The sequence below is a fragment of the Equus przewalskii genome, chromosome 1 (genome assembly GCF_037783145.1).
Source record: "Equus przewalskii isolate Varuska chromosome 1, EquPr2, whole genome shotgun sequence".
In the NCBI taxonomy this organism is placed as follows: Eukaryota; Metazoa; Chordata; class Mammalia; order Perissodactyla; family Equidae; genus Equus; species Equus przewalskii.
Window position 1 is genome coordinate 160628258 of NC_091831.1, and position 13503 is coordinate 160641760.

At 49.4% G+C, this 13503-nt stretch overlaps 2 protein-coding genes across 2 annotated transcripts; one reads left to right on the forward strand and one right to left on the reverse strand.

Annotated features, from left to right (window-relative positions):
- Positions 1-385: 385 nt before the first annotated feature.
- On the reverse strand, positions 386-6124 carry PSMB5 (proteasome 20S subunit beta 5). The gene is made up of 3 exons (XM_008528985.2): positions 5927-6124; positions 4906-5212; positions 386-895 (listed from the first exon to the last, which is right to left on the reverse strand). Exons 1-3 carry the CDS (start codon positions 6122-6124, stop codon positions 609-611), a joined length of 792 nt encoding a protein of 263 aa, XP_008527207.1. The 3' UTR covers positions 386-608.
- On the forward strand, positions 5761-12073 carry PSMB11 (proteasome subunit beta 11). The gene is made up of 2 exons (XM_008529015.2): positions 5761-6824; positions 10671-12073. Exons 1-2 carry the CDS (start codon positions 6780-6782, stop codon positions 11448-11450), a joined length of 825 nt encoding a protein of 274 aa, XP_008527237.2. The 5' UTR covers positions 5761-6779; the 3' UTR covers positions 11451-12073.
- The last annotated feature ends 1430 nt before the right edge of the window (positions 12074-13503 follow it).

The window sequence follows — 13503 nt, forward strand, 5'->3', positions numbered from 1 at the left end:
ATTCAAGATTCAGCTAACATTCAAGATTCAGGATTGACCCTCCTCACTTTTCTGCTCTGTGAGTAGCATCCGCCTCCCCTCCTCCACCACAGGGTGAGAGCTTTTTCCTCTGCAGCTCAGCCTGGTACAGCCCTATGCATCTTTCCACCTCATCAACTTTTCATCTCTGTGCAAACGAAATCGGGAATTCTCTCTCTCCTCCCTGCCTCCCTCTCCTTCTCCTTTGTTATTAGCTTCATGAGTGGGGACGTTAATGTATTCACTAGACAATGTCTTTACACCACTGTTTCCTGTAATTACAGTCACTTCCCTCCCACTGTCCTGGCTTATTTGACTGTAAAGTGCTTGGAGGAGGGACAGTGTGGACAAAAGACACAACACAGGCTGAGGTCAAGTAGTGTAATGTTACCATCCAAGAAAGTAAAAGAAATGATCACCTCCGCAGCAGCTCGTTAACAACCGGGAACACGTAGAGGTCAACACACCAGAGCTTAACAAAATTATCAATACCATCAGGGACCCCTCCACTATAAGATGGGGTGCTGTACCCAGATTACCAACGACAGTCACCCCCCCAAGAAATGCAAAACAGCCACATCCACCCTCCTTCAGGGGGTGGATCCACTATACTTGTCATGTAGATCAGCCACGTTGTCACTGGAGACTCGGATCCAGCCATCCTCCCTGACGTGGTAGAGGTTGACGGCACCTCCCGAGTAGGCATCTCTGTAGGTGGCTTGGTAGATGGCTCGACGGGCCAGATCATAGGCCTGTTCCACCTCCAGATCATAGGAGTAGCCCCGATCCATGACCCCATAAGCATACACAGAGCCAGAACCTACAGAGAAGGTGGCCCCTGAGATCCGGTTTCCTTCACTGTCCACGTAGTAGAGGCCTAGAAAGAGGGATGAGGTCAGCAGGGGAAAAACGCCCACCCCTTTGACACCTAATTCATTCTCCCAGGCAATAGTTCTCTATCCCTCTGGAAACCCAGGGGAGGCCAACAGAAATAGGAGAAAATAGGACTTTTATAAAACTGCTTAAAAAAAGAAATAAAAGCTGAAGGAATCAAATTAAATATTAAGACTCCAGGATTCTACATCATCCCACCTCATCTCAACTCACGTTATAGTAACCACCTTGCCTGTCCTCTCTGCACAACCAAAAAGCAAGTGTAATTCAAACGACTTAGGTTTCAAGCACAGAACTTCAGGCACTGTGGGAGATTACGTTTAAAACAATCCTAGCCCTCAGAGTCGAGGTTATCAGGGGCACAAGACACACATCACACAGCAGGAGAATAAAGCCTGGAGTTCCAAGTCACATTGTAAGGACCTGCACTGTCCAACGTGGTAGCCACTAGCCACACGTCGACTACTGAGCATTTGAAATGAAGCTAGTATCACATGCTGAAATGATAACATTTTGGCTCTATTGGATTAAATAAAATAGACTATTAAAATTAATTTTCTTTCTTTCTTTTTGCTGAGGAAGATTAGCCCTGAGCTAACATCTGTGCCAATCTTCCACTACTTTATGTGTGGGTCACCACTGCAGCATGGCTGACAAGTGGTGTAGGTCCATGTCCAGGATCTGAACCCACAAACCCGGGCCACCGAAGCAGAGTGTGCTGAACTTAACCACTATGCCACAGGGCTGGCCCCGAAAATTAATTTCTTTTTTATCTTTAATTTTTTACATGTGGCTACTATAAAATTTAAAATGACACGTATAGCTCACAGTGCTGGCACGGACCAGGGGTTGGCCAGGCCACCTGCCTATTTTTATAAATAAAGTTTTATTGGAAGACAGTCACACCCATTTGTGCATACATTGTCTATGACTACTTTTGTGCTAAAACCACAGAGTTAAGTAGTTGAGACAAGGACCATTTGGCCTGCAGGCCTAAAATATTTACTATTTGTCCCTTTATGAAAAAGTTAGCCAACTTCTAGGATAGATGAAAATTTAGAGAAAGATTTTAGTAAAAATGTTATCAATTTCAACTATCTGTTGGACCTCTCCAACTGGATGCCTCTGTCACCAAGTTTAGATTCAAACTTTCTGTCCTCAAATACTTTCAGTGGTTCTCTGTTACCTACCAAACTCATCTCTCTTGTGCCCCACCAACCCACACTTCCTCCTGTAGTTTCAAATTCTGCCAGTGGCATCACTAACCTTTTTCCTGTTTCAGTGGTTCTCAACTCTCACTATGCATCAGACTCATCTAAGGAAGCTTTTAAAAAAGAGGCCTAGCAGGGCTGGCCCCGTGGCCGAGTGGTTAAGTTCGCGCGCTCCACTGCAGGCGGCCCAGTGTTTCGTTGGTTCGAATCCTGGGTGTGGACATGGCACTGCTCATTAAACCACGCTGAGGCAGTGTCCCACATGCCACAACCAGAAGGACCCACAATGAAGAATATACAACTATGTACTGAGGGGCTTTGGGGAGAAAAAGGAAAAAAATAAAATCTTAAGGAAAAAAAAAAAAAAAAAAGATGCCTAGGACTTACCCCAGGTTTTTTATTTTTCCAATTAGTCTGGGGTGGGGGACAAGCATGGAGCTTGTTCTTTAAGTTCTTTGGGTGATTATAATGCAGCCCAGGTTGAGAACCACTGCCCTTACCAGTTTTCAGGTTCAGAGGTTCCTAATGTCCACCCCAGTCTAGCCCCTACTCAGTCCCACTGCCACCACCTTGCCTTGCAGGCTCGTCATCTGGTTCCAGTTTACTCTTCTGGGTTTATGGCTCACTACTGTCCTTCACACACATTTAGTTCCAATTAAACTGGACTTCCAGTTACTCCCCCAAAATCCCATGCTTCTTTCCTCCCTTCCTTTGTCCATTATGTTTCCTTTCTCTCATTTTCACATCCGGGACAACTGCCCCCTTTCCATGAAGTCTTCCCTGGTTCCTTCCCTCAGAAGTAATCCTCTCCTCCTCAAAACTCCTTCAGCATTTTATTGGTTCTTTTAAAAATGGTATTCATCTCATTCAGTCTTGTCTTAAGTGATCTGTGATCCTTTTTCAGTCTGCTTCTTGAGGCAAGGAGCTGACTCATCCTGAATTGGATGGGTTGTCAGGAAGTGTTCTTGACATGGTACCATTCAGGTTATGCTCAGCTTCCTGGGTTGTCCTTGCCAGCCAGTTTCTGTACTGTCTTACACTGTTTCCACCACCTGGAACAAACCCAGGAGCTCAGGGTTCAAAGCAACATTTCCACAATGCTTCCCTAGACCACACAAGATGTATGGAACTATTCTTCCACGCCTTTCAAAGAGAAAAGTATCTCAATTTCCAAAGTAACTAACTGTGCTCTTCCTTCACATCCACTTTTTAATCTCTCCTCATTCATCCTCCATTGAGTAGTGAACTGATACTCTCCAAAGCAAGTGAAAAAGTTGTGGGTATCCTACAGTTGTTCAACAGAGGAAAACTAGGCATTTAGTAAGCAGGTAAATGAATGAAGCAAAACAATAGGAGCAAAGAAGAACTGTGTTCAAGCATCCAGGGGAAACTTACACAGAAAGTGACTAGCTGTATTCTGGTTTAACTAAAGGGACATTCAAAACTGGCTGAAGAGGAACTGACATCAGATACAAGATTGAACCTCTGGCAAGGTTTTTACAAACTGGAAAGGAAAACAGGCTAAGGAATTTCTTTTGAGAGAGATGATGGAACATGACCTAGGGTGATTATATCAAGCAAGGAAAGGAGATGAGCCCAAAAGTCTCCTCCGAGGCCAAAGACTCCCTAAAGGAAAAAACAGAAAAGAAATGACTAACGTTTTTTTAAAAATTTAATTAAATTTTTTTGAGGAAGATTAGCCCTGAACTGACATCTGCTGCCAATCCTCATCTTTTTGCTGAGGAAGAGTGGCCCTGAGCTAACATCTGTGCCCATCTTCCTGTGTTTTATATGTGGGACCCTGCCACAGCATGGCTTGATGAGCAGTGAGTAGGTCCATGCCGGGGATCCGAACCAGCAAACCCCAGGGAGCCAAAGTGGAGCACATGAACTTAACCACTGCACCACAGGGCCAGCCCCATGACTAACTTTTGAGAATTCTGCTGTCTAATACAGTAGCAACTAACCCCGTGTGGCTACTCAGCACTTGAAATGGGGGTAGTGCTGCATGCCAAAATGATAATATTTTAGGTATTTTGGATTAAATGAATTGTGAAAATTTATTTCACCTGTTCCTTTTTACTTTTTTAATATATCCACTAGAAAAATTTAACTTATACATGTGGCTCACACTATATTTCTCTTTTTTTTTAAAGATTTTATTTTTTCCTTTTTCTTCCCAAAGCCCCTCGGTACATAGTTGTATATTCTTCATTGTGGGTCCTTTTAGTTGTGGCATGTGGGACGCTGCCTCAGCGTGGTTTGATGAGCAGTGCCATGTCCTCGCCCAGGATTCGAACCAACGAGACACTGGGCCGCCTGCAGTGGAGCGCGCGAACCTAACCACTCGGCCACGGGGCCAGCCCCTCACACTATATTTCTATTAGATAGCAGTGACTAGAGTTTTTATGTCTATTATCCAACTAATTTCTCAAATTCAACTCTCTGTAGGTCCTTTCATTTTACAGGATAGTAGAAGGAAAAATGTGTGCCAGACACTGTATGCTTTACATGTATTATCTCACTTAACCAATGTAATGGATGATGAAACAGAGGCTGAGAAAAGAAGCAGCCTGCCTAAGGTCCCACAGGGAGTCATGACACAGCAGGGCTAACTCCAAGGCCTTTTCCTACCCAACATCACCTTCCTCGAACAAAGAGAAAGAAGGTCCTAATCAACACATCCTCAGCACTGACACAAAACCCTTCATTCATCTGCTCGTCCAAGCCCCCACTGGCTGTAGTGTCAGCCCAAGCATCACGTGGCTGCAGCTAAACTCACCAGGGCCTCTCTTATCCCAGCCGCAGATCATGGTGCCCATGGACAGCCCCATGCCTTTATACTGATACACCATGTTAGCAAGCAGCTTGGAGGCAGCTGCTACCGAAATGCGTTCCTTGTTCCGAAGCTCATAGATTCGACATTGCCGAGCCAGTAGCCGCTCCCAGAAGCTGCAGTCGGCTGCGCCTCCAGCCATGGTGCCCAGCAGGTAGGGGTTGATCTCTATCACCTTCTTTACTGTCTGGGAGGCAATGTAGGCGCCCGCTGTGGCCCGGGAGTCCGCTGCAACAATGACTCCATGTTGAAACTGTCAAGATCAGAGGAAAACACAAGGCAGGCCACATCAGACCACAAAAACATCTCCCTGACATTTCTCTTTGCGTGAATGCAAACCCAGAACATCTCCTCCTCTGTCGTTTTATACTCCACAATACACTTTCCCACAGACTAATGTCACTTGAGCTTCACCTCAATCCTTGGACATGGATATAACCAGTATTACCTTCATTTTATAGACGAGGAAACAGGTTCAATGAGATGGAATGACTTGCCCAAGATCGCAGAGCACGTTCTTGCAAAGCTGGGTCAGCAATCCCAATTGTCTGGCTCCTACTACAGTGCTCCCTCGCACCAATCTTCCCCCACATGCCATAGCGTTTCGCTTACCCTCGCCTAACGGGGCCACCTAGTTTCCAAAACCTTCGGTGTACGGTTACAACAGCCTTCCCTCTACCAATGTTCATTGCTGCTGGGCCTCCCCTTCCCTGGACACGAGCAACCTGGGGTCGCCTAGAGATCAACCCAAGCAGCCTCGGGGTCCTTCTCCCACTTACCCCCAGCCCCACCGCCCCTCTCGAGAACCGAGGCCTCCCGGCGCAATGAGACAGCGAAACCGCCGGGGTGGAGACAAGAAGCCCCAGCCTCCGCCTGGGCTTCGCGGCCACGGCCGCCACTCCGGCTGGGACACCGGGAAGGGCGCGGACTCGCGGGACTCAGCCCGGCGCGGCGGCGGGGTCCGCACCTTGAAGGCCAGGGTGGTGGTTCCATGAAGCATTTCGATTCTCGGCTCCTCTGGGACACCCCAGCTGGGCGCGGCCAGGCTCAGCCCATCACTGGGACTCCCTGGACCCAGGTCCAGCAGATCCGCACGACCCCCGAGTCCGAAAAACCCGCGCCGGTTCACCGGTAGCGGCCTCTCTAACACACTGGCCAGCGCCATGTCTAGTAAGGGCAGAAGGGACTCCAGGGGATACCGGCCCGCAAAGAGCGGCCGGGCAACGCCTTGCCGTCGCAGCTTCACGTCCTATCAAATCTACCCCAGCCGGGAGCCATTTTAACTGCTGGCAACCACGCCTCCAAAAACAAGAGCCAGACGCAAGGAACCTTTATCACCGAGAGGGAGGAAAATGAATGACTTCACTACCCTTAAATTCTAAAGGCGTGTGGCTGCCATCTTGACTCTGGTCATGAGAGCAGTAATGGATTAGATTCACCTCAAATTCATAGGAAGGGATCGGAAACGTCCATGTCGAGCGCGGGAAGTGGGGCCGGCCATCTTTGGGAAGGGCGTGACTGGTTGAAAATCAGTCTGAACCCTTAGCGTATGTCGTCCCCGCCCAGCCCGGCGTCCCAGCAACGCTTTACACCTCTACGGCTTCTGCGCCCTATTAACGCGACTGGAGTTGCCATTTTGTTTAAGGGCACCCTCTAATACTGGGTAAAATTATGATCTCCTCTGAGGCCGTTTTCCTCTGAAGTTAGTTGAACCACCGTAGTTTGCGGTAAAAAGCGCAACAACTATAAAAATGCTATACTTCTTGTCTGATAGCATTAATCGCCACAGTGCCCACGTTCTCTAACAGTAACCAACTTGGATGATTCAATATTCTCTTTACTCCCACCCTCTGCTGGAAGATCTTGTAAGTAATGAATTGCTCAAAAGGCAGGGAGAAGAATAAAGAAGGAAAAGCAAAGGGCCCAGTTAATCCACAAACCAGATTCTCAATTCAGCTCCTGCATAACTGAGTCCATAGTCCTTTACCACCTCAGAGCCTAGAGGACAGTGGAGACTCCATAAAAATGTACCAAGCGGTTCTCCAAACTTAAGCTTGCTAAGACAAGCTCTTTAGTCGGGAATGTGCTATATTTCATTGCCTCTCTCCCTCTCCACCCACCTTCATTTTTCAACTCTTTTGGGAACCATAACAAGCAAGGAAGTGGGCAAATGTATGAAATGTTGCCTCCTGCTTTAAGGCTCTATGAAGTCAGTGTCTGGCCTTCCTTGGTGGATTTCAGTGGCAACATCCATCAATATCTAAATTTCTCTTTCCTCTGATGCCCAACTCAGCCCCTCCTTTTCCCCAGCGTGTTGTATTTTTAATGCTGAAATTTGGCAACCCTTTCCAAGCCCAACCATCAGAATGGAATGAAGCAGAAGATCTTTATCTGTGTCTCACACTTAGCTGGAGTGGAAAATGCAGAGTACCTCTGTTTATTGAGCAGGTATTATTTTGCAGTCGCCCCTGCAATGCAACTTGTCCTCCTTCTGCCTTCTGTCAGGGGTTCTGTCACTCTGCCACTGATAGCATTTGTACCTCTCTTAAGACACTTTCACATTTTACCTGATTTTAAGTGTATGTTTATTTCCTACTGGATTGTACGCTTTTAAAGATAGGTATATCTCTACTATTCATCTCTGTGCCCACTGTGTGCTTAATATATGTTTGCCAAATGAATACGTGAAAGAATGACAGCAGTGTTCTTCCAGTCACAGAGGCTTGAAGCCCTGACTCACCTTTAACAACTCCCCTTCCTTTCTTCCACATCCAGTAAGTTGCCAGGTCCTGTTGATTCTTCCTCTGCAATGCTTCTCACCTTCTTTTTCATTGTAACTGATACAACCTTTGGCTTCTTATCTCCTCACTCTTGAAATCTTCTCCTTATTTTCCGGGCCCAAACTATACTCTCTAATTCATTCTGCATACCACCAGCTTGATTTTCCTAAAACACCAGCTTGATCTTATCACTCGCCTGCTCAAAAATGTTCTGTAAAGTTCGGCTCTTCAGCATGGCATTCAAGGCATTCCATAATCTGTTCCCGATTTACCTTACGTTAGTTCTCTGGTCCGAGGTCCCTACACATGGAGACCTCAAAAAGGAGAGGTACAAATGATAAGTGCTGCTCTTGGTGGGAATGTAAATTGGTGCAGCCACTAAAACAGTATGGAGATTAGTCAAAAAATTAAAGCTAGAACTATGCTGTGATCTAGCAATCCCACATCTGAGTATTTATCACAAGGAAATGAAATCACTATCTTGTAGAGATATCTGCACTCCAATGTTCATTGTGGCATTATTCACAATCGCCAAGACATGGAAACAACCTGTGTCCATTGACGGATGAATGAATAAAGAAAATGTTACCTATATGGTGGAATATTAATCAGCCACTAAAAAGAAGGAAATCCTGCCATTTGCAACAACATGGATGAAACTTGAGGGCATTATGCTAAGTGAAATAAGTCAGACAGAGAAAGACAAATACTGTATGATCTTAATTTTATGTGGAATCTAATAAAGCCAAACTCTTAGAAACAGAAAGTAGATTGGTGGTAGCCGGGGGCTAGAGGGTAGGGTAAACTTGGTCAAAGGGTGTAAACTTCTGGTTATAAGAGGAATAAGTTCTGGGAATCTAGTGTACTGCATGGTGATTATAGCTGATGATACTGTATTGTATACTTGAAAGGCGAAGAGAGTAGATTTTATTTTTTATTTTATTATTTATATATTTATTTATTTGTAAGGAAGATTGGCCCTGAGCTAACATCTGTTGCCAATCTTCCTCTTTTTGCTTGAGGAAGGTTATCACTGAACAACATCTGTGCCAATCTTCCTCTATTTTCTGTGTGGGACACTGCCGCAGCATGGCTTGATGTGTGGTGTGTAAGTCTGTGCTCAGGATTTGGGCTCACAAACCCCAGGGGTTTGGCGTGCACGAACTTAACCACTACACCACTGGGCCAGCCCCTTGAAAGGTGAAGAGAGTAGATTTTAAATGTTCTCATCGTAACAACAACAACAAAAATGGTAATTATGTGAATTAAAGAACGTGTTAACTAACCTTATTGTGGTAAACATTTTCCAATATATATATGTATCGAATCATCATGTCTACACCTGAAACTTATACAGTGTTGTATGTCAATTATATCTCAGTAAAGTTGGGGTGGGTGGGTAGGAACAAATGCTGTAGTTCAGAGGTGGGAGAGGAGGTCAGTATAGATTGGGGTGAGGTTGGGGGGTCCAGGAAGGCTTTGCCAAGGAGGTCTGGATTCATTGCCCTAAGTAGCACTTGGGTCTTATTGGTCCTCAAACCCACAGCCTCTCCTCTCTCTGCCCATTCCTGGAAAGGATTTTCAGAATAGCTGGTACTCAAGCCAGACTTTGAAGGATATGCATTAGGAATAGAGTAAAAAGACGTTGTAGTGGATGAATTAGGATTGGGTCCTAATGGGCCTTAAATGCCAGCGTGGGGTGGAGAAGGTGGTTTGGATTTGATCTTGAAGCTCTTCAAGGTTTCTTAGCCGAGGAGACACAGAATTTGAGTGATACCTTGGGGAAAACATGTCAGTGTGGAGGATAAGCTTAGAGGGGAGACCAGAGGGTGGCCAGTCAGGAGGCCATTTGACTGTCCAGATCTGGCTGGATAATGGCCTGACCTGGGGACATGGCAATCCATCCATGGAAAAAGTGTCTAAGACTTAGCCTTTAGAACAAGGAGACATTCTTATCTCTTCAGTAAGATCCCCATGTGGTCCTACTCAAAGGAAGGGAGGACTGGTTGGACTTTAGCATGACCTCCTGCTTTCTCCAGTCTCCCCATGACAGGTTTATACTTGTCCTTAGACTGAGAGTCCAGGAAACTGATGCCACAGCCCCACCATTGTGATGTCTGGAGGGTGCAGCCTCTTTCCTTTGTGTGTGGGTCTGTTTCTTTGAATAAACCTGTTCCCACAACACCCCTTTGAGCTGCAATGGTAAGTAAAATATACTCCATATGTGCTGGAAGTAGTTGCAGCTTGTCACTCTGCCCCAATCTACCATCTTTCTGAAGGGCCAGCTGTCAGGGTCCAGCAACCTTACTCCTCGACCACCCCTGGTTGGTCTGAGACCTAGACTCAGCATTATGGGGTCAAGGTCACTTGTTTCTCCTGCCTTAGAATTACAAACCAGTCTCTTTCCATTGTGCAGGGAAAACAAGAGGAGCCCGCTGTACTCCTTCCACGTGCTGCTCCTTTCCTTTGCAGTTAACCCAGCCCCCAGCCACTCCAGGTGCTTGGGGGATGACAGACAGGAGACTCCTTGGGTGACGCTCAGATATGTCATGGGCAGCGTCTTCCCAGCACTGGAGACTCTGCTGGCCTCATCCTGTCTCCCCTCAGCAGTCCTCTGGGGAGGAGGGGGCTTCCCCCTCAGCTTGTTCCAAAGCCTGATTTGGAGTTAGGGAGGAGTGAAGCCACAGATCATATGCCTTCCTCACTGGTTCTGGCTGTAGCCCAGCATCTCCTTAGCGTCCCTCTTTCCTCAGCTGACCCCAGCCCACAAATCCCTGCCTTGCTCCTTCCAGCCTTCACTCGACTCCTGGGATGGCTCTGCAGGATGTATGCAAGTGGCAGGCCCCGGACACCCAGGGATTGTCACCTCATCTGCCTCAGGCTGGTGGCTGGGCTGTGCCCCGGGGCTGTGACCCTCAAACCTTCTTGCAGATCCACGGCCCCAGGCTGGCCCACGGCACCACCACCCTGGCCTTCCGCTTCCGTCACGGAGTCATTGCTGCAGCTGACACGCGTTCCTCCTGTGGCAACTATGTGGCCTGTCCAGCCTCACGCAAGGTCATCCCTGTGCACCAGCACCTCCTGGGCACCACCTCTGGCACCTCCGCCGACTGTGCCACATGGTACCGGGTGCTACAGCGGGAGCTGCGGCTGCGGGCACTGAGGGAGGGGCAGCTGCCCAGTGTGGCCAGTGCCGCCAAACTCTTGTCAGCCATGATGTCCCACTACCGGGGGCTGGATCTGTGTGTGGCCACTGCCCTGTGTGGCTGGGACCGCTCTGGCCCGGCCCTCTTCTATGTCTACAGCGATGGCACCCGCCTGCAGGGGGACATCTTCTCGGTGGGCTCTGGATCTCCCTATGCCTATGGCGTGCTGGACCGCGGCTACCGCTACGACATGACCACCCAGGAAGCCTACGCCCTGGCTCGCTGCGCCGTGGCCCATGCCACCCACCGTGATGCTTACTCTGGGGGTTCTGTAGACCTTTTTCACGTGCGAGAGAGTGGATGGGAGTATGTGTCGCGCAATGATGCCTGGGTGCTCTACTCTGAGCTGCAGAAACTCCCAGAGCCAGAGAAGGAAGAGGAGGAGGAGGCCAGCGAGGCCCATCCGGAGCCTGCCACCCCTACAGAGCTGGCAAAGGTGGAGAACTCTCCGCGGGGGCTGGAACCCGGAGACTCCAGGATGCCCGCAGAGACTGAGACGCTGTGATAAGTGACAGGACTTGGGGGGCTAGCCCAGGGAGTGGGTGAGAGGTTGGGGCGGCAGGGGGAGCAGCTTCACAGCTTCTAGCTCCAGCCCTCATGGGTTGCCAGCTTCATTTGTTCCAAGTCTCCATCCCTTTCTGCCTCCCAGAGCTACTGATTGTTCTGTCCAACACGTTCCTAGTGATGCCCAGTAGATTGGTCCCGCCCCTTCTCGGCCAAGTCCTTCTTTCAGCAAGTACTTACTGCTTGCCTGCTGCACACCAGACCCACTGTGCTGGGTGCTAGACCCTTTTCTTTCCATCCTCTTTGCTATTTTCCATCCCATCCCTGGTCTCTCTTCTTCCTCCTGTTTCCATCCTCATCTCAGCTTCAGGGTCTCTGTCCCTTTCTCACCTTGGTGAGTTGGGGTGGCTGGGAGAGGAATGAGGTGGGGAGAGTGGCTCGGGGCGGGGCCAGGCTGGGAGGGGCAGGGGGCAGTGCGGCGTGGACACCGTGGGTGGTGAGGGACTCTCCTCCTCTGCCCCCCCCCCCACTTGCTTGACTCTAATGACTGTAATGATCGTGCCTTTACTGAAGGCAGATCTCATGATAACTCTTTGAAGTAAAAATTATCCTCACTTTACAGAAGAGGAAACATGTTCAAAGGATTATGTGACTTTCCCAGGTCACACAGTAAGTGGCGTGGACCCAGGCCTTCCGCTCCAGAGCTGCGCCCCTTCAGCACAACCTCTCCTCCCGGGTTCTCTTCTCTGTCTTTCCTCTCCCCACCGTGGCCCTGCAGGCGTCTGGGGAATAAGGTGGGGAGAGGAGCTGGGCCAAGCCTCTGCCTGATGGCCGGGGATGAAGGAGCCCAGAGCAGCCCGAGGGCCTGGCAGAGGAACCCAGGGAAGCTGCCCACAGAGTCTCATCTGGCCCTACCTGCCAGGGCCTGGAGCCATCCCACAGCCCACCTTGTGCTCTGGTCTTTTGGGCCGTCATTGCTGCTGCCAGACTTCTCCTGCTTTGTTCCCTTTGCCTTCTTTCCAGCCTCTCCTTCCTGTAGCTCCCTCTGAGGAGTGAAAGAAAGAGGGAGGTGGCTGTGCCAGTGGGGACTGTCGGGTTAGCACATCCTCTCTGCCCCTCCCGGCCCCCTCCCACTCCCCTGGAAGCCTGACTTGGGGGTGCAGACTGACAGCTCCAGCGGGCATACTGCTTCGTGCCCCCTCCCCAGGCTAAGTCGGGGAGAAAGCTTGGTGGACCAAGAGATGGGACCTGAAGGAAGGTTACTGAGTCTTTTTTCTCCCCTCATCTTCCAGTCCCAAGATTAGCAGCCACTCTTGCTCCCTCCTGGACACCTGTCCTCCCAGCCTCCACCCCAGCCATGAGTCCCAACCCTGCACCTCGGGCTAAGAATTCCTCCAGGCAGGAGCTGGCCAGACAGAGGAGACCTCCAGGGGATGACTGGGGAGGAGGGAGGAATGGTCTCAGGAAGGAGATCAGTGGGGGCAGAGGGAGGGGAGGAAATTGTGTTGGGGAATGGGAGCCACAGAAAGGTACCCGGTGCAGAAGGACTAACTTTGGAGCCAGGGTCCAGGAATCTGGCTGGTGGTCTCCACAGCAACCCATCATCTCTCACCCCACTCTTCAGCCTCAGGGGAGGAGGTGCGGGACTCTGGGAATGATAACTGGAGGTCAGGGACCCCCTGGGCAGCCTGGTCCTGGAGGAGCACAGGAGGAAGGGCAGCTTTTGCCCAGGGTTCTGGTGTTTGATTGACTCAGGCAGAGTGGGTGCATCTCCACGTGCAGCTAGGTGTGTGGGTCTGTGTCCTGGTGTCAGTGTGATCCAGGATAGCTGTGCACGTGAGTGTGGCAGATGATGCATGCACAGTTCCTGTGTGCAGAGACCAGAAACAGACTGGAAGAGAAAGAGCAACACCTGGATGAGGAGAGTGGCCCTGATGGGGGAGAAAGCCAGCCTGTTATTTCTTTTAGGAAAACGGTCCAGAGTAGAGAGGAGGAGGGGGCAGGGCGCATCCCATTAGTTCACTTCTCCCGTGTCCTCCCATCTACATCCTGAG

Coding starts and splice junctions, on each gene's coding strand:
- PSMB5 (XM_008528985.2), bottom strand. CDS start 6,124: ATGGCGCTGGCCAGTGTGTTAGAGAGGCCGCTACCGGTGAACCGGCGC. Junction 5,213..5,926: donor CCACCACCCTGGCCTTCAAG/GTGCGGACCCCG, acceptor TGATCTTGACAG/TTTCAACATGGAGTCATTGT. Junction 896..4,905: donor CTGGGATAAGAGAGGCCCTG/GTGAGTTTAGCT, acceptor CCCTCTTTCTAG/GCCTCTACTACGTGGACAGT.
- PSMB11 (XM_008529015.2), top strand. CDS start 6,780: ATGATTCAATATTCTCTTTACTCCCACCCTCTGCTGGAAGATCTT. Junction 6,825..10,670: donor ACCCTCTGCTGGAAGATCTT/GTAAGTAATGAA, acceptor ACCTTCTTGCAG/ATCCACGGCCCCAGGCTGGC.